At 37.0% G+C, this 21468-nt stretch overlaps 1 protein-coding gene across 2 annotated transcripts; it reads left to right on the top strand.

The window, feature by feature from the left end:
• Window positions 1-148: 148 nt before the first annotated feature.
• Window positions 149-20491, top strand: LOC110450373 (probable 28S rRNA (cytosine-C(5))-methyltransferase). Of its 2 annotated transcripts, none has more exons than XM_021497857.1 (9): window positions 149-276; window positions 9589-9774; window positions 10497-10611; window positions 12228-12345; window positions 12605-12746; window positions 14314-14429; window positions 15712-15890; window positions 18717-18799; window positions 19332-20491. In XM_021497857.1, the coding sequence occupies exons 1-9, from the start codon at window positions 184-186 to the stop codon at window positions 20388-20390; spliced, it is 2091 nt and encodes a 696-aa protein (XP_021353532.1). In that variant the 5' UTR covers window positions 149-183; the 3' UTR covers window positions 20391-20491. The 2 variants fall into 2 exon arrangements, with proteins under 2 accessions (XP_021353532.1, XP_021353541.1); XM_021497866.1 differs by lacking the exon at window positions 149-276 and adding an exon at window positions 1505-1610.
• The last annotated feature ends 977 nt before the right edge of the window (window positions 20492-21468 follow it).

Below are 21468 nucleotides of genomic sequence, written 5' to 3'. Positions count from 1 at the left end.
TTATTAGTGAAAAAAATGATTGTCGTGGAATATAACATATTTTGATATTTTGTTCGAACAAAACTAAACAAAAAAACAGGTTTCTGATAAATTAAATAGTGGTTTTTTTCTTCTAGTTACAGTTTTGTTTAGCAAGTTTGTTGGTTAATCTGAAATTTATATTTTTCGAGCACATGGCAGAGAATGAATCTGTACATTGAGGGATCGAAAGTTCTCCACAAAGTTTTAGAGAAGCATGGATCTGTAAAAAATCTTGCCTACAGTTCACAATATGAGGTAATTATTATTTCATTTTAAAAGATCTCGTTCGAAACAATTTAAGACCGGGTAGATCGTAAAGAATGTCAGAACCACGTGGATTCGGGTCCCGTTCGCCAATTTACAAAAGACTTAATTATCATGTTTCATGCATAATTGCGGTGTCGAACAAATAAGGCTCATTTAAAGGAGACTTAGGAAAATGCAATTCAAATGCATATGCAGAATAATGACTCAAAAAGAATCGCCTCAAAAAAGGTTGGGGCACAGGGGCACGTTACAAATGTCTGAAATACACACATATGCTATACTGATATGGGTCACAACACAGATAAACATACACAAGGGAAGAAGCTACGTCAGAGCACTACCGGTCCCGCCAAATTTCAAATGAAGATTTTCAACACTTACTTTTGTTATTTTTTCCAGCGATCTGCGGCGATAGCTTCGATTTTAATTGTAATAAAGTAATCCATCATGATCAATTGTGTAATCATTCGTCTAATACATCCAATCAAGCTCTTTTTCGGGGAATTTGCAGTTTTACCGCCATGATTAACTTGGACCTGACCCGGAAATGACGAGGGCTTTTCGACATGTCTTTATAGCATACTGCCAAATACTACGGAAAGTCCCAAGGCCCCCCGAGTAGAGTCTAGTCCCGCAGCAAATAATTTTTGGCGCAATATATAAAACATCATGTCTCGCATCGTGTTCTGGTATGTATTTCACATTTACATAGTCCAATATTTTTGATACGGTAACTTTTAAACGTAAAATGCAAAATAAGTACCAGGAAACGATGCGAGACATGATGTTTTATATATTGCGCCAAAAATTATTTGCTGCGGGACTAGACTCTACTCGGGGGGCCTTGGGACTTTCCGCAGTATTTGGCAGTATGCTATAAAGACATGTCGAAAAGCCCTCGTCATTTCCGGGTCAGGTTCAAGATAATCAAGGCGGTAAAACTGCAAATTCCCCGAAAAAGTGCTTGATTGGTTGTATTAGACGAATGATTACACAATTGATCACGATGGATTACTTTATTACAAGTCAAAGCGAAGCTATCGCCGCAGATCGCTGGAAAAAATAACAAAAGTAAGTGTTGAAAATCTTCATTTGAAATTTGGCGGTACCGGTAGTGCTCTGACGTAGCTTCTTCCCTTGTGTATCTTTATGTTTGTTGTGACCCATATCAGCATAGCATATGTGTGTATTTCAGACATTTGTAACGTGCCCCTGTGGTTGGGGCGAAACGCCCTGGGCAAACGGGATTTATGGCGAAACGACCTGACGATGTCGGACGTAATCAGGATCGCTGTATCACTGAATCACTAGTTGACATCGAGGTAAGCCAATGGCTTTTTGTGATGTATGATAGATTGTCAGTGTATAGTAGTTAATCGCGATCAAAACGGCTGCATATGAGGGTGTCGGACGTTTCTCCCCTAACCAGTTCGCCCCCAAAAAAACACAACTCCCCAAACAGTTCGCCCCAAGAAACCATAACGGCCCAACTATTTCGCCCCAAAAAATATAACGACCCCTTCCTAAAAAAAAGAGCTTGCTTATTTTCCCATTATTATGTGATTGTGTTTACCGTGCTAAGGGAAATAACTTGTGTATACTACGGAAAGGTCTGCGCATAAAAAATATACATATTATTAGCCTACCGGGTCCGAAGGACCAAGGTGAGCTTATGCCATACCGTGGCATCCGTCCGTCGTCCGTCTGTCAACAATTTCTTTAAACGACTTCTTCTTCTTAACCACTGATAAGAATTTAATTAAATTTGACTGGAAGCATCCCTAGGTGGTGGGGATTCAAACTTGTACAAATGGTGGGGCTGAGGGGCGGGGCAAAAAGGGGGCAATTTGGCTATTTTGCCTTAAGCGACATCTCCTCTGGAACTTAAAATGGATATCAATCATATTTGACTGGTAGCATTCCTAGGTGGTGTGGATTCAAAATTGTACAAATGGTTGGGCTGACCCCCCAGGGGGCTGAGGGGCGGGGCCAAAAGGGGGCATTTTGGCTATATTGCTACAAACGACTTCTTCTGTAGAACTTTGCACTGGATATCAATCATATTTAATCAAAAGCATTCATGGAAGGCAGGGATTCAAAATTGTACAAATGGTGTGTCTGACCCTGTGGCGGCTGAGGGGCGGGGCCAAAAAGGGTGATTTAGCTATATTACTTTAAGCGACTTCTNGCTGAGGGGCGGGGCCAAAAAGGGTTATTTAGCTATATTACTTTAAGCGACTTCTTCTCTGGAACTAAGAGATAGATATCAACCATATTTGACTGGAAGCATCCCTAGGTGGTGGGGATTCAAAATTGTACAAATGATGGGGCTGAGGGCTGGGCCAAAAGGGGGCAAATTGGCTATATTGCTATAAACGACTTCTTCCGTAGAACTATACCATGGATATTGATTATATTTGGTCGGAAGCATTCATGGGAGGCAGGGATTCAAAATTGTACAAATGGTGGGGCTGACCCCCCGGGCTAAGGGGTGGGGCCAAAAAAAATGTATTACTTGGAAATGGTTGAGATCCCCACTATATAACCATATATATAATTGATGAGCATAAAGAGAGGAATGCACATTTGCTTCCAGGATGTCCCTAGGGTCTGGCCCCACCCTTGGAGACTTAACCCCTGGGTCATAACTTTGAAACAGTTAAGATCCCCACCCCAAAACTATATACAATTGTTGGGCATAAAGAGACAAATGCAGTCATGATATAAGAATTGACCCCAGGGTCTGCCCCACCCTTGCAGACATAACCCCTGGGTCATAATTTTGAAACGGTTGAGATCCCCAACCAAAAACTATATATACAGACGCTGGGCAAAAAGAGACAAATGATATTATGATATTAGAATTGATCCTGGGGTCCGGCCACAACCCTAGGGACCTAGTTTCTGAGTCACAGCTTGGAAACAGTTGAGATCCCCACCCCATAACCATACATAAAATTGCTGGGCATAAAAAATCAAATACAGATATGCTACAAGGATTGGCCTTGGGGTCTGGCATATTCCAGGGCTCAGGCTAACCATCCGGCCACTCGTCCTGACCGGGTGAAAATTGAAAAGGACGAGTGGAATTTACAACCACACTCGTCCCGGTGCCAAGTCAATATTACTGAAACATACACTAGATCTGTCGCCTAAATATTGTGATGAATAATCAATGGAACACTTTTTACCAAGTAACTTTCGTCACAGCATCGGAAGTAAACAACGTAAAACATGCCGTTTTCATGCTTGTCATAAAAATCACATGAGCGCTTGAATCAAAGCGTCCTGAACGATGTACTGCGGGGCCCGACTGCAGCAATCGCAGCAGGGAACTGGACTACATAATGTTCCGTAACTAATCGAAACGAAAGATGGAAGTAAAACTTCACCCCTTTTTCACAAAAGGTACAGTGTTGACACGATATATTTGATGAATGGAAATCAAACATGTAGTTATGATGTGTAGTAATTGTATTTACGAAAAAAACATTAATGGACATTGAACAACATCATCCTAACAGGTCAACAGATCAGTAAATATTTATTGAAATTTTTCATAATCTCGGGTGTACAGTAAAATTTCAGGAGTGCCGAGTGGATTTTTCATGACACTAGGCACAGTGCCTAGTGGTTTAAAAAGTTTAGCCTGAGCCCTGATATTCCCTTGGATCTCATTTGGAGAATATTTTGCCATGATTGCTTTGATATCCAGGTGAGCGATACAGGCCCTCTGGGCCTCTTGTTTTAGTTTTGCAAAGCCGGAATAGTAAAAGTAGTATGTTTCCTTTTCAGTTTATGTTTCCATATGATGTGACTGATGGAAATGTAGCATTGTGTACATTCTGTCATCATACACCGACGCGTACTGTGGCTTTAAAATAAACAACAAATCCATGTTTTCATGTGCTATTATAAAGAACATATTTCTTTTAGGTATGTGTACATCTTGTCATCAAACTTTGATGCCTGTAGCTATTAAACAAACAGCAAAGCCATATATCGACGATCTGTAGTAAATTACTTAGATCAGAGAGGCAATTATTTTCCTGGTTCCTGAACATTTTGTGTCGCCGAATTGATGGCGGGGGTTATTAAAATAACAACGTTAGGAAAATATATCCACAAAAATATTAAGTGATGTATTGTGCATGATATATATCTTTGTGTTATATTATGTTGTATCATTTGTTAATGTAAGTTGTTGTTGTTGTAAGTAATTAATAATAAACTCTCTCTATATATATGTATATTTGTACAATAATATTCAGGTATATGTAAAAGATAATTCGATTATTTCCATGTGTGCCGAAGGTAGCTAAAGTATCATATCTATAATATCTATGTTAAGCATGTATCATATTTGTATATTTTAGATGATATATATGTTTAAGATAATTAGATTATTTCCACGCGAAATTATTCGAAACAAGAAATGATTAATTGATATTGACAAGGAAATAGTCACAGCTCTAAAATTGAGTTACCTCCCATTACCTGCCTTTTATAGTTCAATATAGGTTCGTAGCGATTGGTGCGATACAGAATTTTAGAGGCGATATAGCTTTTAGGGCAAAACAGAATTAGGGGCGATATGTTGTCATACTGGGGGGCGAACTGAACTGAAAATTGGGGTGATGTGAAAATTTTTTGGGGTGTAACAGTTTTGGGGCGAAACTTCTGAATTCGATATATAATTCTTCGGGAGAGAGGCTGGTTACTCTGGTAGTAATGTCACTAATGTGTGAGAGCGTCTTTAAAACAATAGGGCTGTAACGATACACCGCGATGCACCGAAAACCGCGCTAAACATTTATTCTCCAGCGTCGCCTACAATGATAATAAAGGTTTTGAAAGGTTTGACATGGTTGATGTGGAAATACTTCGGTGTAACATAATATGTTACTTTCCAATGAACGGCTTTGTGTCCTACGCAAACAGGTTAATATCGGCGGACCGAGGCGCACATGTCGTCTGCAGGTGAGGCCGAATTGAACATTAACATTGATACGTTTTGAGCTGATTGATTTCCTCAAACGATATATCATTGATTTAATCATTAACTAGACCGTAGCTACCGTAAAAACCCATGTAATTTGCGCACCTGTGTAATTTGCGCAGGTACTTTTTGAGGCTGAAAATCGTGAAAAAAGCTTCTACTCGAATATTTTGCGCACCCAAAAAAACAATGTTCATACTGCGAAAATCGATCTCTGAATAAAAATTTTTTTAAATGTATTTCTTGTAATTTTTTTTCATTGATGTAAAGATATTAAAAACCAAGAAAAAACTACGTAAAATGTGTATATTGTTGTTCGTTTCCTTTGAATTATCTGATCACACACACGTGTGCGCATATCGGCATACATCAATTCATTTTAGCAATATTTTACATAAAACATTTACTTGCTTACAAAAACATATCAATTAATAAGTAATTCGATGTTTAGTAACCGCTGGTGAAAGACATAATTAGATACCTTTTATTGATCATAATTACGATCAGTGAGAAGGGCTCATCATGGCGGCTTGGGTATCGTCACTTCAAACCAGGGCATGTCACAGTTCAGTTTGGCCACGGAATTAGATTACCTAAGTCCGTGGTTTGCCGATATTTTTTGGCCACACAATTTTTAACTACTGTAAAATTATTAAAATCGGTCATCTGTGGTCAAGACTGCTGGTTTTGCGACATTTACAGGTAAGTTAACCCGGAGGGCATGATTTCACCGATATCGTCTGGTCCCGGACAATAGGATCGCATGCTTCAGCGTAAATAATTGACACTTCTCAACACTTCAGTCAATAAAAATTACAATGCAGTAATTAGCTAACACTATATCTGTGATTACCCGTTAACTCTACTAATTGAAATGATTTGCAGTCGCGATCAAGGGACCGTGTTGTTGTTTTTTTCACTCACCAACACGTGGCGTGAATTACGAAGCCCTACTGCATTTTCATAACTACAGACTGATTTGACTGATAAGGGATTATAAAAAATATGTTTATACTAGAAGCGTGGACAATCAATACATCCTCTTCAAATCTACTCCAAGGGAAAAAATAGTTAAAGCAGACTATTTTTACGATGCTTCATTTAGTAAATATTGAAATAATTCACGAGGTTATTATCAATCACGTGTTTATGTAATGTTAGACGCGAGATCAACATGAAAGTGAGCCGGAAAAAAACCCATGCTATACGCATAGGCGATTTGAAAAAAAACAACTAACAGAACTTACATGGAACGGAGCTTAAATTGAACAACTACATTTTCGTAATAGTATGGGGAAACGCACCGAGATGTCGAAACCTAACGTCGTAAGTTGATCGGCGATTCTCTGACATAGGAATTTGGCTAAACTTTCTTTGTTAACGGTTACCTATTTAATAATACTTTTCACATAAACTCAGATTTCACATAAACAACACATTATGTATCAACTGTATCTTTTATTAATGTTTGACATAAATTAATTTGTTGACCGTCATTTGTCTTAGAGTTCCGTGTACCAAGGGAGATAATCCAAGATGGCGATCTCCCAGAATTGTCGATCATTTCCTGAAAAAAACCTTGAAATTTTCTATACCTGTGTATTTTACCCCCCCCCACACACTTTGGGTATTAAATTTCTGAAAAAAAAGTGCGCAAATTACATGGGTTTTTACGGTAATATATATCTATACTATATGCCGTCTGTGACAGTAAATATATCGAATGACGACTTGAAACCTGTAGCAAATCACATGCAATTGTTGATGAAATACCTGATCTTTTTACCTGAGAATCTCTGTGTAAATGTACAGCGTCTTATATCATAAATGAAGTTTATAATCTCTGATATCATTTGCCAATCACATTTGCTGACAAAAATAATTTTTAAAATGATCTTTCTGGTGCTTAAATCCGATTAATTAAAAGTTTCACCCTTTCTTACCTTTATTTAAACCTGTACAGGTAAATACTGAAGCAACTTTAGAATTGAAAACGTTAATGTAAACTAAAGACAATAACGAACAATTTACATATAACTTTTATTCACATATAAAATATATTTTTCAAGTTATGCACATTTGAAAAATCAAGTAAGTTAATTTATATTTCAATAATTATTAATTAATTCAGCAGTGGTGCCCCTTTACATAGAAATCAATGTAGCAGCATAAAGGGTTAAAAAAAACTCCGGCTTCCTTTCGCTCAACTGTTTGGCAGCATTTTGGATTCCTGCTAAATGTCACCGATGGAAAATCACTGTCCACTTGCCGCATATGTTTTGTAGATTAAAGTTACAAGTCAGGGAACACATCAAACATGGCGACGCATTTGAAGAGGAAGCATAACATTTCGTCATCCTGTATCATATCAAAATGTATCGTATCGTGGCTAGATATCGTGATACTTATCGTATCGTGGCATAGGTGTATCGTTACAGCCCTATAAAACAAGCGTCTTTGAAACCCTCAACTGTCTCGGCCGGCGCGTTTCACATTCTCATCAAGCTTGTTCCACAATCAAGAACAGTTCATAGAAAGAAAAATGTTTGAATTTGTTTGATTTAGCACTAGTTTTACTAATGAAGCACTGAAAGTTATTTGTCACACTTTTATCGACAATGTTTAATTTGTATACTGAAAGTCTGTGTATTTAGCGGGATTACGAAATCTGACAAGACATATAAGTATTGAGTTATCTTTGTTTGTGTATTAAATGAATTAAGTTTTAATATCTTTATCAAAATAAAGAGCCATTGGTGGCCGTATTTTATTGCAAAAGAAAACATGGTTACCCAGTTTCGGTTTTTGATAAGCACACACAGTTATCAGAGTGGCATTTTTTCTAACTGTTGCCGGCCTGAGAAAAATAGGGAGGAATGTAGCAAAACTGGATTTGGTTGATTGTCAGCGATAAGGTAGCTCAACTGGTAGGAAGTCTGTTTAGAATTTGGTGAGTCCTGGGTCCGAATCCTGGTCAGGCTGACATTTGTAGTATGAGCGGGAGCTCAATTTACTACAAAAGCAATGGGCGTGAAATTTATTTTATTGTGATATGTAACCGATAAGTACCCAAGACTGACCGAGTCCATTTCTGCAACATTCCACCCTCCTTCAATACAGTCTTTGACCATGAGGATACACTAAACAGTAGCACAACACTATTCATATTAATATTGCTCCTATCAAATCACTGCACCAATTTAGATGATACTTGCAATTGTTACACAGTAACTTATATCAAAGTGATGTGAATACAGTGTATGAATTTGAATTATTTCCCCTGTTAACAGAGTTATGCCCCTTTGATTAGAAATACTGCGCTAATTTGATTGATACTCAGTACACATAACATTTAAAGGGATAACTTAGTGAGTACATTTTTCATAAAACTAAGTTCTTCATGATAATATAGTTAGATACTCCTTACAAATGTAGTAGGACGAGGAATAGTGATAAAGATAGTGCAATCGCTGGTGCTTGAACCAGCGACCCTTGGCTCACAGGTGCGATGCTCTGCCGCTGAGCTTTTACACTATTCCCTTTTTTTCAAGTACCAACCCAGGTTTAAATATGTTTAAGATCTTTAAATGACTTCTTCTGAATAACCATGAGGCCCAGGATGTTGATATTTGGCCAGTAGCATGATTGGGTGAAGGGCTATCAAGCTTATTCATTTGAATTCCCTTGACCCACTTTCAAGGTCACATTTGGTCAAATATGTATAAACCTTTAAATGACCTACTCTCAATAAAGAAAAGGTCAAGGGAAGTGATATTTGGCAAGTTGCATCCTGAGATAAAGGGCTGTAAAGTTTGTTCATTGTAATGACCTTGTTTAATTGTCTTTCAAGGTCACATCGGTCAAATGTTTTAACATCTTTTAACAGGTTCCTTTGAATAAATTATAGTCATAAGTACTGATATTTTGCCTATAGTTTTACTTTTAGATTACTTTTAAGGTTACAAGTGTGAAATTAATACCAGGTGAGTGATGCAGGCCCATTGGGCCTCTTGTTTTTGCAAAGTGATTGTTACAATAAGATGTCCTCAACGGAACTCAAGGTCTTTCCTTCAACATACATCTTTCATTCAAATTTACAGACCATAGGTACAGAGACAGGAGTTATAAATCTGACATTCCTGTGACTATTCTAGATCTTATTTCTAGTGCATACTGAACCAACAACATGTCTCATTTCTGTTTTGATACATACTTATTTGTTCACCACATATTTCAGTGATTTCATTTTGGTGTTAAACATTTTTCTTCAGTAAATTTACATAAATAATGATGATCTACAGAACAAACCCCAGTTGATTGGACTGGTGTGTGAGACACTGAAGTATGGCGCCTTGCTGCAGCAGCTGGTGGACCGCACTAAACTTCTCACTAAAGAGCACTTACTGAAGGGAGATAACCTGCTGGCTCAGACTCTTGTCCATGATTTTGTAGTCGGCCGTGGAATCAATCATGCTGGAAGGCTCAAGGTGAGATTTGTTTGTTTGTTTGAGCGGTTTTATGCCTGCTTCACTACTGAGTAGTTCAGTTATCCAGCAGACGAATCAAGGTGAGTGTTCTTTTTTACTTTCTATAGCTACAACTATATGGAACTGGCGTGTTTAATATAATATTTATATATATATTCGTGGTAGATCACTGCAAAATTCCACATGTTTAGATCCTACGTAACACCAAATTACTATATACTTACAGCCTAGCTACTAAGCTCTCTGCAGGTGTCCTGGACAGCAGGGAAGTTTCTAAACTCCTGTTAATCCGTCACCAAGCTGTCAGTTGTACATGTACATTCGTGTCTTTCAACTCTGTTTTCACCATTTGACACCATGCTGTCTTTGGTCGTCATTTCTTATCTTGCCTTCAAGTGTCAAATGTACTCTTATCCATATGAAAGAGTTGGCTTTACTTTTGAGCACATGTGTATGTCAAATCAACCCAGTGTTTCAGTTTTTCTCCCTTTGAGGGTATAGTTGTGTATACCATCTCATAAAAATGCCTTTCGACCTTCAAAATGTTAGAGGCTTGATACATAAAGGAATCAGAATTTGTGATTTATCCCTGATTTTAAACCCTCAACTTTCATGTCTTGCAAAACACTGCCACTTTCATTGCGTACTTGAGACATAATTGGATGTTCTATTCTGTATTTGTTAAATGTCATACTACAAATGTAATTTTTGTTATGTTTCAGCAAGTAATAACTCGTAATCGTGCTGCCCTGACAAAGAAGTATGAGTCTATGCTAGCTGATGCTGGTGTTACATCGTTGGAACAACTTCTGCCTCAGAATGAGACTTCATTTGCAGGTAAAGGTTCACATTTTCAAAACATGTGGAGCTTCTGATTGACAATTAAATTTGAAATACAGTTGAAGGGCAGGTTTCTCAGTTTCTAATGAAATGGATATTATATACAACACCACTTCCTACATTTGTTTATTACTCACAATAATAAAGTAATATAAAAAGGTCAAGGTGACTTTAAAGCTAAAAAGGTCAAAGTCACTTTATTACACAGTATAAACCTAGTACCTCTGTTTGTTATCGTAGCGGAGATCTATCTATATGTTATACTCCACAGAGACCAAAATGGCTTTAATGCAGTATTACCATAAATTTGCCCGTATAGTGCACACTTTTTTAGGTAAATATTGTCATGTCAGAAAAGGGGTGCGCACTATACGCAGGAACAAGGCATTCTTGGGTTATCATTCCTGAGTTTCTGGTCCGCCATATTGGATTACCTCCCTTCAAATAGTTTTATTTTGAGTCGTCGGTCATATATGATAAGTTTGAAGATTAAAATAACAACAAATAATGAAATTTGGTGACACAATTTTTACCTACTCTTAAATGATTAAAATCGTTAATCTGTGGTCAAGCTGGGCACAGGTAACATTTTACAGGTAAGTTGATCATGACCGGAGGGCATAAACCACCGACCGTCTGATCCCAGTCAATTATAGGCTAGGTAGGATCGCCATGCTTCAGCGACAATTATTGACACTTCTCAACACCACAGTTAATACAAATTACAATGCAGTAATTAGCTAATACTCTATCAGTGATTACCGATTAAGAATAGCCCTACTGTACTGCAATTTAATTGAAATTATTTGCAGTCACGATCGAGGGACCGTGTTGTTTTCACTCCTCAACATGTGCCGTGGCGTGAAGCCCTACTGCACCGTTAGAACTACAGACTGATTTGACCGTAAAGGGATTATAAAAAATATGTTTATACTAGAAGCGTGGACACATCCCTTTCAAATCTACTCGAAGGGAAAAAACAAAAGCAGAATACCCTATTTTTATGATGCTTTATAATATTGAAATAACTCACGAGGTTATCGATGACGTCAAAACATGAAAGTGGGCCGGGGAAAAAACATGCACACTAGGCTTAGCGATTTGAAAGAAACCCACCACAGAACTAACATGGAACGGAGCCTTTAATTGAAACACTACATTTTCGTAATTATGAGAAAACCGCTGAGATGTCGAAACATAAGTTGATCGGCGATTATCTGGCATCAGAATTAGGCCTAGCTAGGCCTACACTTTCTTCGTTTGGTTTCTACAGGATTCGTCCCATCATCCACTCGCTCCAAGCGGTAGGGAGACCTTTATGGGCTTGTTGACTCCAATCAATCAATCGTTAATTAATTGGCATTATAAACACCAAGCTACCTTTGATGCTACTTTTCCTATTTGATACCGTTTATTTTAAGGATTTTTTTTTTTCCAAAAAAAAAAATTCATTTCTATTTTCAATTTTTTTTTTTCAAATCTGACCCCAAAAACGTACCTGCGCACTATACTATATCCGAGTGCGCACCATACTCGCAAATTTACCGTACATATCTATGACCTGAGTGTCCAGTCCTTAATGTCACCTGTCTTTGTTTCTATATTTTTTACAGGTACCTTACCCAGATATGTGAGGGTCAATCTGTTAAAATCTTCTGTATCTGATGTGATCAGTACTTTGGAATCTGAAGGCTGGGAACGATCAGTCACTCCCGCCAAGGACATTCAAGGGTATTTTTTTTAAAGGAAGATTCTAGATAACGCCATAAAGATTATTGGTTTTAGTCGCCTGTCTTTCAAAAAGCTCAACTGGAATTGAATGCAGTCATTGCAATTTTTTTTTGGGATTTAATATTGTATAAAAATGTTTCACTTTAATGTCACTTTGTTTGCAAGTAAATTTCAAACTTTTATACTTAGACGCAATGAAACAAATTGTAAAAATATATATATTTTTTTAATTCCTCAATACTATACTGTTGTGTTTCAGGTTCCAGGACGCAGTGAGTAACCTACAGGACTATCATTTCCTACAGGACCCACACCTGCACGACGTCCTCGTTTTTCCTCCACGCACAGATTTCCATGAAAATGAGCTTCTTACGTCTGGGAAAATTGTATTACAAGATAGGGTAACTGATGACCTTAGTATTATATTATTTCAACAGTGAAACCTTGATATAATCCACCATTGACATAATTCAAATCCCCTTTTCATACCCCTGTTTTGACCAAAATTGGGGGCATTGGTGTTTGCGTGTGTGCTTCTGTCCGTCTGTACTACCGGTCATCATGGGAAGGTGGTGTGGCACATCCTAAAATGAAGTCACTGTGACCTCTATTTGACATTGACCTCAAGTACTGAAAAAATGGTTTCTGGAGAATATCTCAGCTACTGTTTTTTGAATAGACATCAAACTTTGCACATGTATATAGATATATATATCACGAGAAGGAAGTATTTCACATCCTAAAATGCAGTCAATGTGACCTTTAATTGACCTTTTACCTTGACCTCAATAACTTAAACATAGAACAATTAAAATTTATTCAGTTTCATGAGCATATATCAGCCACTGTTTCATGATCAATAGGCATCAAACTTTGTATATAGGTACATCATGGGGAGGTGATGTGTTGCATCCTAAAATGAGATCACCATGACCTTCATTTGACCTTTGCCCTTAGGTACTGAAATGAAATGTAATACAAGTTTCTAAAGAATGGCTATCTTTTCATATATGGACTTCAAACTTGGTTTAGGGTACTTTATAGTCAAGCAATATGTCATGTTATAAAATTGGCTCACTGCAACCTCAATATGATCTCAAGCTGAAAATACAACACACAGGCATAGGTTTCTAGCGGATGTTTTTGGTTACCGTTTCATGAATGGAGGTCAGACTTAATGTGAAGGTACACTATGGTCAGGCAGTGGGCCATGTAATAAAATGAGGTTGATGAATTCAATATATATAAGTATTTACTTTCAAACTAAAATATCGAACAATATTTATATAGAAACAGAAATGAGGGTAGAAGAAGTATCCGTAAAGTCCACGTTTTTAGGTAAATCTAGTTTTGTTTTAACCTGTAACCATCTTTCAATTGTGGGCTGTTCAAATCGCCTTTTATCCATGGTCCTTCCTTAAACAGTTTCTTGCTATTGTTATTTCTCAGAAATTTTCTGATGGATCTTACTCAAGTTTCACCACTGTTCCCTTTGGTCCATAATTGTGCATGTTGAAATTTTTCAGCTTGATCAGAAGAGAAACGATTTTGATACATAAACGTTTGCTATCACTATTTCTGAAGAAGAGAAAATATCTAACTAGCATAGAACTAATGAAGAGCTTATGATGGTGGGCACCAAAGTCCCTCTAGGATCTCTTGTTTTCTTTTCTGAACAATTCCTTTACGTACATGTACATTTGTATACATATGCTAAACCCTGCAGTAACAGCATCTCTTAGAACAATATTGATTGACATAAAAAAAAGTTCTAATATACTGTGAATTGTATTTGAAAATGATATTCTGGAAAAATCGTCTAATTCTCAGATGATATAAACTTGTGAATTCCATAAAAACATTGGTTTATTAATTTGGCATAGTTACACATTGTGCAGAAATATTGTACATACGTCATTAACAGTCAAGACTAGGTTTCGTTAATTTAAACAATTTGATGATTTACAGGCCAGTTGCTTCCCAGCCCACATCCTTTCCCCACCAGAGGGTGCCACCATCTTTGACTGCTGTGCCGCCCCCGGTAACAAGACCAGCCATGTTGCAAGTCTGATCAACAACAAAGGGTAAGACATGTACACCTGTTTATAAAGACAGAACTTAAATTTGTTGCCTGGCTGTTGGGTGTCGTCTGGGTTACTGTAGTTGTAGTTTTGTCATTATGAGTTGACACTGTGTTTTGTCATTTTTATGTACTATTGAATCCTTGAACAAGTGGTTGGGATCATTAAAAACAAGACATTTAGAGATATTCTGCTGTAATATAATTACTATACATATGATGTCATTCAGATGATCTCCTGCTGTGGCTCCCAAACATTTCAATTAATCACTATACTCTTCAATCGGCCATGCAATGGTTTACCTGAAAAGGACTGGAGTTGGCTTCTGGTATAAGCCTTAAATTTGAATGTGTTAAGCAGGTTAAATGCTTATTTTTTTCTGGCCAATTGTAATTATGACTGAAATCTACTCCATGTAGTTGTTTAATTTGGTTTGGCAAAAATTCTGTCGTTTAAGTGTTTCAATAATTTTAAATCATGAGGAGTTCTTCTGTATGCATGTATTTTCTATGAAATGGATAACCAGGTAAACTTTGAAAATATTAACATTTGTTTTCTAGTTTATTTCCATTGCCTCCCCATAATTTTCCCATTAGGCACACTATTTGCCTTTTACTCCCCATCTTTTCTTCCAAACAGCACTGATAATCGTAGGTTCTCTGTATTTTTCCCACACACAGCACAGTGACTATCTTAGGTTCTCTGTATTTTCCCACACACAGCACAGTGCTAATCGTAGGTTCTCTTTATTTTCCCACACAGCACAGTGATTATCGTAGGTTCTCTTTATTTTCCCACACAGCACTGTGTTTATCGTAGGTTCTCTTTATTTTCCCACACAGCACAGTGATAATCATAGGTTCTCTTTATTTTCCCACACAGCACAGTGATTATCGTAGGTTCTCCTTATTTTCCCACACAGCACAGTGATTATCGTAGGTTCTCCTTATTTTCCCACACAGCACAGTGATTATCGTAGGTTCTCTTTATTTTCCCACACAGCACAGTGATTATCGTAGGTTCTCCTTATTTTCCCACACACAGCACAGTGATAATCGTAGGTTCTCCTTATTTCCCACACAGCACAGTGATTATCGTAGGTTCTCCTTATTTTCCCACACAGCACAGTGGTTATCGTAGGTTCTCCTTATTTTCCCTACACACAGCACAGTGATTATCGTAGGTTCTCCTTATTTTCCCACACAGCACAGTGATTATCGTAGGTTCTCCTTATTTCCCACACAGTACAGTGATTATCGTAGGTTCTCCTTATTTTCCCACACAGCACTGTGTTTGCCTTAGACAAGGATGGCCGCAGGATGGCTACACTACAGAGATTGATGAGGAACGTAGGAGTCACTTGTGTCATACCTAACTGTCAGGATTTCCTCAAGGTCAATCCCCAGGATGCCCGTTACAAGGATGTGGAGTACATGCTGGTGGACCCCTCCTGCAGTGGCTCCGGTAAGTTTACTGGTTAGACTAGAAATGTTTGATAGGTTTTAATTCGGTGCTGAAAAGTTCACAGGGCTCGCCAAAAGTGTCTAAAGGGTTTGAATTCTGATAAGGTTTAGTTTGGTTGTGCTTTATGTCCTATTAACAGTATGGTCATTTATGGACTAGCCCGGTTTTGGTGGTGAAGGAAAACTGGAAAACCTGGCGAAAAAAACCCGACCTTCAGCAATACTGGTGACTCCAACCTAGGCTAGCTAGTGATTGTAGACAGACGCCTTTAAGTTGACCACTTGGCCACTGTGCATGCAGCCCCATGCTAAGTGCACTGGCTTGGCTGTAATTATTTAAGAATGCTTAAAGTTGGTGCTGACAAGTTTATGGTTCTGGTAGGATTTGAGCATGTTGATGCTAGACATGGAATAAACCTGTGTCATTGTTGAATTTCTGGTTTTGAGATTATTTAATATGTATTGATAGTTGCATGATGAGAACTTTTGATGGTCATGCTGAATCATGCCATATTTATCATAGGGATCAGATGTTATATACCGTATTTATCATAGGGATTAGATGTTATACACTGTATTTATCATAGGGATCAGATGTTATATACCGTATTTATCATAGGGATCAGACGTTATATACTGTATTTATCATAGGGAACAGATGTTATATACCGTATTAATCATAGGGATCAGACGTGATATACTGTATTTATCATAGGGATCAGATGTTATATACCGTATTTATCATAGGGAACAGATGTTATATACCGTATTTATCATAGGGATCAGACGTGATATACTGTATTTATGATAGGGATCAGAAGTTATATACCGTATTTATCATACGGATCAGATGTTATATACCATATTTTTCTAGGGATCAGACGCGATATACTGTATTTGTCATAGGGATCAGATGTTATATACCGTATTTATCATAGGGATCAGACTTGATATACTGTCTTTATCATAGGGATCGGACGTGATATACTGTGTTTATGATAGGGATCAGACGTGATAAACTGTATTTATGATAGGGAGCAGACTTGATATACTGTCTTTATCATAGGGATCCGACGTGATATTCTGTATTTATGATAGGGAGCAGACGTGATATACTGTGTTTATGATAGGGATCAGACGTTATATACGGTATTTATCATAGGGGTCAGATGTTATATACCGAATTTATCATAGGGAACAGACATTATATACTGTATTTATCATAGGGATCAGACGTTATATACCGTATTTATCATAGGGATCAGATGGTATATACTGTATTTAACATAGGGATCAGATGTTATATACCGTATTTATCAAAGGGATCAGACATTATATACCGTATTTATCATAGGGATCAGATGGTATATACCGTATTTATGATAGGGATCAGATGTTATATACCGTATTTATCAAAGGGATCAGATGTTATATACTGTATTTATCATAGGGATCAGACGTGATATACTGTATTTATCATAGGGATCAGATGGTATATACTGTATTTATCATAGGGATCAGATGTTATATACCGTATTTATCAAAGGGATCAGATTTTATATACTGTATTTATCATAGGGATCAGACGTTATATACAGTATTTATCATAGGGATCAGATGGTATATACCGTATTTATGATAGGGATCAAATGTTATATACCGTATTTATCAAAGGGATCAGATGTTATATACCGTATTTATGATAGGGATCAGACGTGATATACTGTAGTTATCATAGGGATCAGATGTTATATACCGAATTTATCATAGGGAACAGACATTATATACCGTATTTATCATAGGGATCAGACGTTATATACAGTATTTATCATAGGGATCAGATGGTATTTACTGTATTTATCATAGGGATCAGATGTTATATACCGTATTTATCATAGGGATCAGATGTTATATACCGAATTTATCATAGGGATCAGATGGTATATACTGTATTTATCATAGGGATCAGCTGCTATATACCGAATTTATCATAGGGATCAGATGGTATATACTGTATTTATCAAAGGGATCACACATTATATACCGTATTTATCATAGGGATCAGATGGTATATACCGTATTTATCATAGGGATCAGATGTTATATATATCGTATTTATCAAAGGGATCAGATGTTATATACTGTATTTATCATAGGGATCAGATGTTATATACTGTATTTATCATAGGGATCAGATGTTATATATCATATTTATCATAGGGATCAGACGTTATATACTGTATTTATCATAGGGATCAGATGGTATATACCGTATTAATCCAATAATAAGCCCATGTCTGGTAGTTAGCCTACTCATATATACTGCAGTTCAGAAGAAAATTGATTAAAAAAAATTGTGAACTGACCCCTGGGGCTTATTGTAGGATAAATACTGTAAATGAAGGGATGACCCTAATGCAGGTTTTTACGAAATGTTTTGCATTAGGCCACAAAGAACAAACGTTTTTTTCACCTAAACTAGCTAACATTGCGGTGGTCTCCTTCCAAACAACTCGGCAGACTTTAACCTTAACCTTTAAAATAGCTAGGTATGTGATTCAAAAGCCCAGCACTAAGCAATATATACTATTGGTTAACTTGATATTCTTCTCTGACTGCATTCCATCCTCATTTTGGTAATAGTTGTTAAACATGTAATCTTTACTAGTGTAATATTGATATTATTTATACATACCAAAGTATGTTGGTGGTAGCAGATTAAGTGAGGGGTGCTTTGTCAAGGTTTTACTGTATATACAAGTTATAATTACTAGTCGAATCACTGGAATGTTTGTAGTATTTACAGAATAAATCATCTTATTTACAGGAATTGTGAGCAGAATGAATGAAATAATTGATGACCCATCAACATCCTCATCTCAAAGACTGGACACCTTGTCAAACTTTCAGGTAAATAATTGATCATTCTTATCCCTGCAGCTGTACTCCTTCAAAAATTCTTTCGCAAAAAGAAGAAAGATATACTGTATACAGAGAAATTTTCATTAGAGTTTAATTTGCGCCTTTTTTGCCCTACGTGATTAGTGCAAATTTACCATAATAGGATTAGCGAATGTGAGTAAACAACATTTCTGTCGTAAGAATAGCTCTGATCTTCAGAGCTTATGTTTCATGTTACATATATACAACAAAAATAAAGTTTCTTGTATTTTGTAACATAGAATACACATAGTAATGAACTGTGAAGGACGAAATTAACACTAGGCGAAAATTGACGTCATGGGTGAAGGGCAAAAGTTGACTGGGTGAAAATTTGCCAGTATACTATAGTCAAAGCCTCTTGTTTAATCCCATTCTTGTACCTTCTTGAATAAAATTGGTTGAAATGCAATGAAATAAAGAAAAACTTTTTGGTGACCCTAATTATACATTAATACTTAGTTAATAGTATAATACACTAATTATAAATCTTCGTTTGCAGGTGACAATGCTAAAACATGCCATGAAGTTCCCAAACGTGAAGCGAGTAGTCTACTCAACATGTTCTATTCATGCTGAGGAGAACGAAGAGGTCATCAGTGAACTGGAAACCATTGTTGAGGGTCAGTTCAAAGTTTGTAAGGTGTTTCCTGATTGGCCAGACAGAGGTCTCCCTGGTTATGACAGTTCAGACTGTTTTCTACGAATGTCGCCTGAAAACTCACTGTCTAATGGGTTCTTTGTAGCCTGTTTTGAAAGGGTGGAAACCAACCCAGACGTCAACAGAACAGTGCCTAAACATGCAAAGAAAAAGAAGAAAATGAGAGAGAAGGATGAATCTGAAATCAGTAGCGAGCAAGAAACATGCTCAAATGATATCGAAACAACTGATACAACAGTTGTATCAAAGAAAAAGAAGTGTAAAAAAAGTAATGACAGTGACGAGGAAACTTTTATTGAGGAAAACGGAACGAAAAAACGGAAACACGGAGAAAAAGAAAGTGAACCTGAAAGCAAAAGGAAGAGAAAGAAACATGGAATGAACCTTGTTGAAAATCCAGATTGTGTAGATACTGATGGTAATGATGATGTTTGTGCTAATGGAGATCTGTCTCTGAATGTTGATGCTTGTGATGAAAATATAGAGGAAGAAAATGGAGTGTCGGTAAAAAAACACAAGAAAAAGAAGAAGCATAAAAACCGTGATTTAGAAATGAAGTCTTGCTCTCTCGGAAATCATTTTGAGGCTGGTGAAACAGGAGAGGAAGACAAGTCAAATGTGATAAAAAAGCACAAGAAGAAGCATAAAAATCGTGATTTAGAAATGAGTACTTGCTCTGTTGATGATCATTGTGTGGCTGCTGATATTGAAGAGAAGGTGGTCAAAAAGCACAAGAAAAAACATAAACACCGTGATTTAGAAATGAATACTTGCTCTGTTGATGACAATTTTGAGGCTGCTGAAATAGAAGATCACTCAAATGTGGAGACTACGGAAACTTCAGAGGAACACGTGTCGCACCATAAAAAGAAAAGAAAACACAAGCATAACAAAGATTAGCACACCACTATACCTTCTACCTAATTATATCACAATATCTTTTAAAGACATTTGAATAAAAAAAACAAGAGATCCCAGAGGGATCTTGGCGCCCACCATTGTACCATCTTCATTAGTTCTTTGTCAGTTCGATCTTTTCTCTTCTTTCCTCTCATCTGTTTGATCGAGTCATGTTAACAGTAAATGCACCTTGAGATAACTTTTGATCTAAACTTAATACTGTTGTGTATGAAAGCTAACCTTCAAAGTGAGTTTGTCATTTCACATATTTACTAGTACAGTACTTAATGTGAAAGAAATAGAATCGATCATTGCAATATGAGAAAGATCTGTTAAGTTCTTCCTTTAGCCATTTTGTTTTTATGATCAGTCTCAAAATATAACATGCACAACGAGGGATCAAGGTGAACCTACATATCAAATTTGAGAAAGATCCCTCAAGTTATTCCTGAGTTAAATAGTGTACTGACAAACCTTCAAGGTCAAAAATCAAAGACGGCTGTCGGTAGGCCATTTTGTTTAACTGATCAGTTTCAAAAGTAAACATGAACTATAAAGGATAGGGGGGAACCTGCATTGGCTGGCCCCCAATTTTTTTTTGGGCGAGTAAAAAATTTGAAGCACTTGCCCAAGTGACATATTGGTGGCCCAAATAATTTTGGGAAGAAATATTTCCACAGCATTTAGCAGAACGCTTCAGCACATTTAAATTACATATAACATGACAATGTTTGTAATATGTAAAACAGAATAAAACATTATATTTTTAATTCTTCAACCCTAGTTAAAACCTGACATGATCCCAGAGGGCCTGTATCGCTCACCTGGATATCTAAGCAATCATGGCAAAATATTCTCCAAATGAGATCCGAGGACATATGCCAGACCCCAAGGCCAATCTGTATTAGATTTTTCATGCCCAGCAATTTTATGTATGGTTATGGGTTTGGAATCTGAACTGTTTCCAAGCTGTGAATCGGAAACTAGGTCCCTAGGGTTATGGCATGGTCAGACCCCAGGAGCAATTCTAACATCATAACTGCATTGTCTCTTTTTGCCCAGCATTTGTATAATTAGT

This window comes from Mizuhopecten yessoensis, unplaced genomic scaffold (genome assembly GCF_002113885.1).
Source record: "Mizuhopecten yessoensis strain PY_sf001 unplaced genomic scaffold, ASM211388v2 scaffold523, whole genome shotgun sequence".
Lineage (NCBI taxonomy): Eukaryota > Metazoa > Mollusca > Bivalvia > Pectinida > Pectinidae > Mizuhopecten > Mizuhopecten yessoensis.
The sequence above is the reverse complement of the archived record's forward strand: the minus strand, read 5'-3'. Positions and strand labels throughout refer to the sequence as shown.

Excerpts from the sequence above, each read along its gene's own strand:
- LOC110450373 (XM_021497857.1), top strand. The coding sequence starts at position 184 with ATGAATCTGTACATTGAGGGATCGAAAGTTCTCCACAAAGTTTTAGAG. Across the intron at positions 277-9,588 it reads CCTACAGTTCACAATATGAG|AACAAACCCCAGTTGATTGG; the intron begins GTAATTATTATT and ends GATGATCTACAG. Across the intron at positions 14,430-15,711 it reads AGTCTGATCAACAACAAAGG|CACTGTGTTTGCCTTAGACA; the intron begins GTAAGACATGTA and ends TTTCCCACACAG.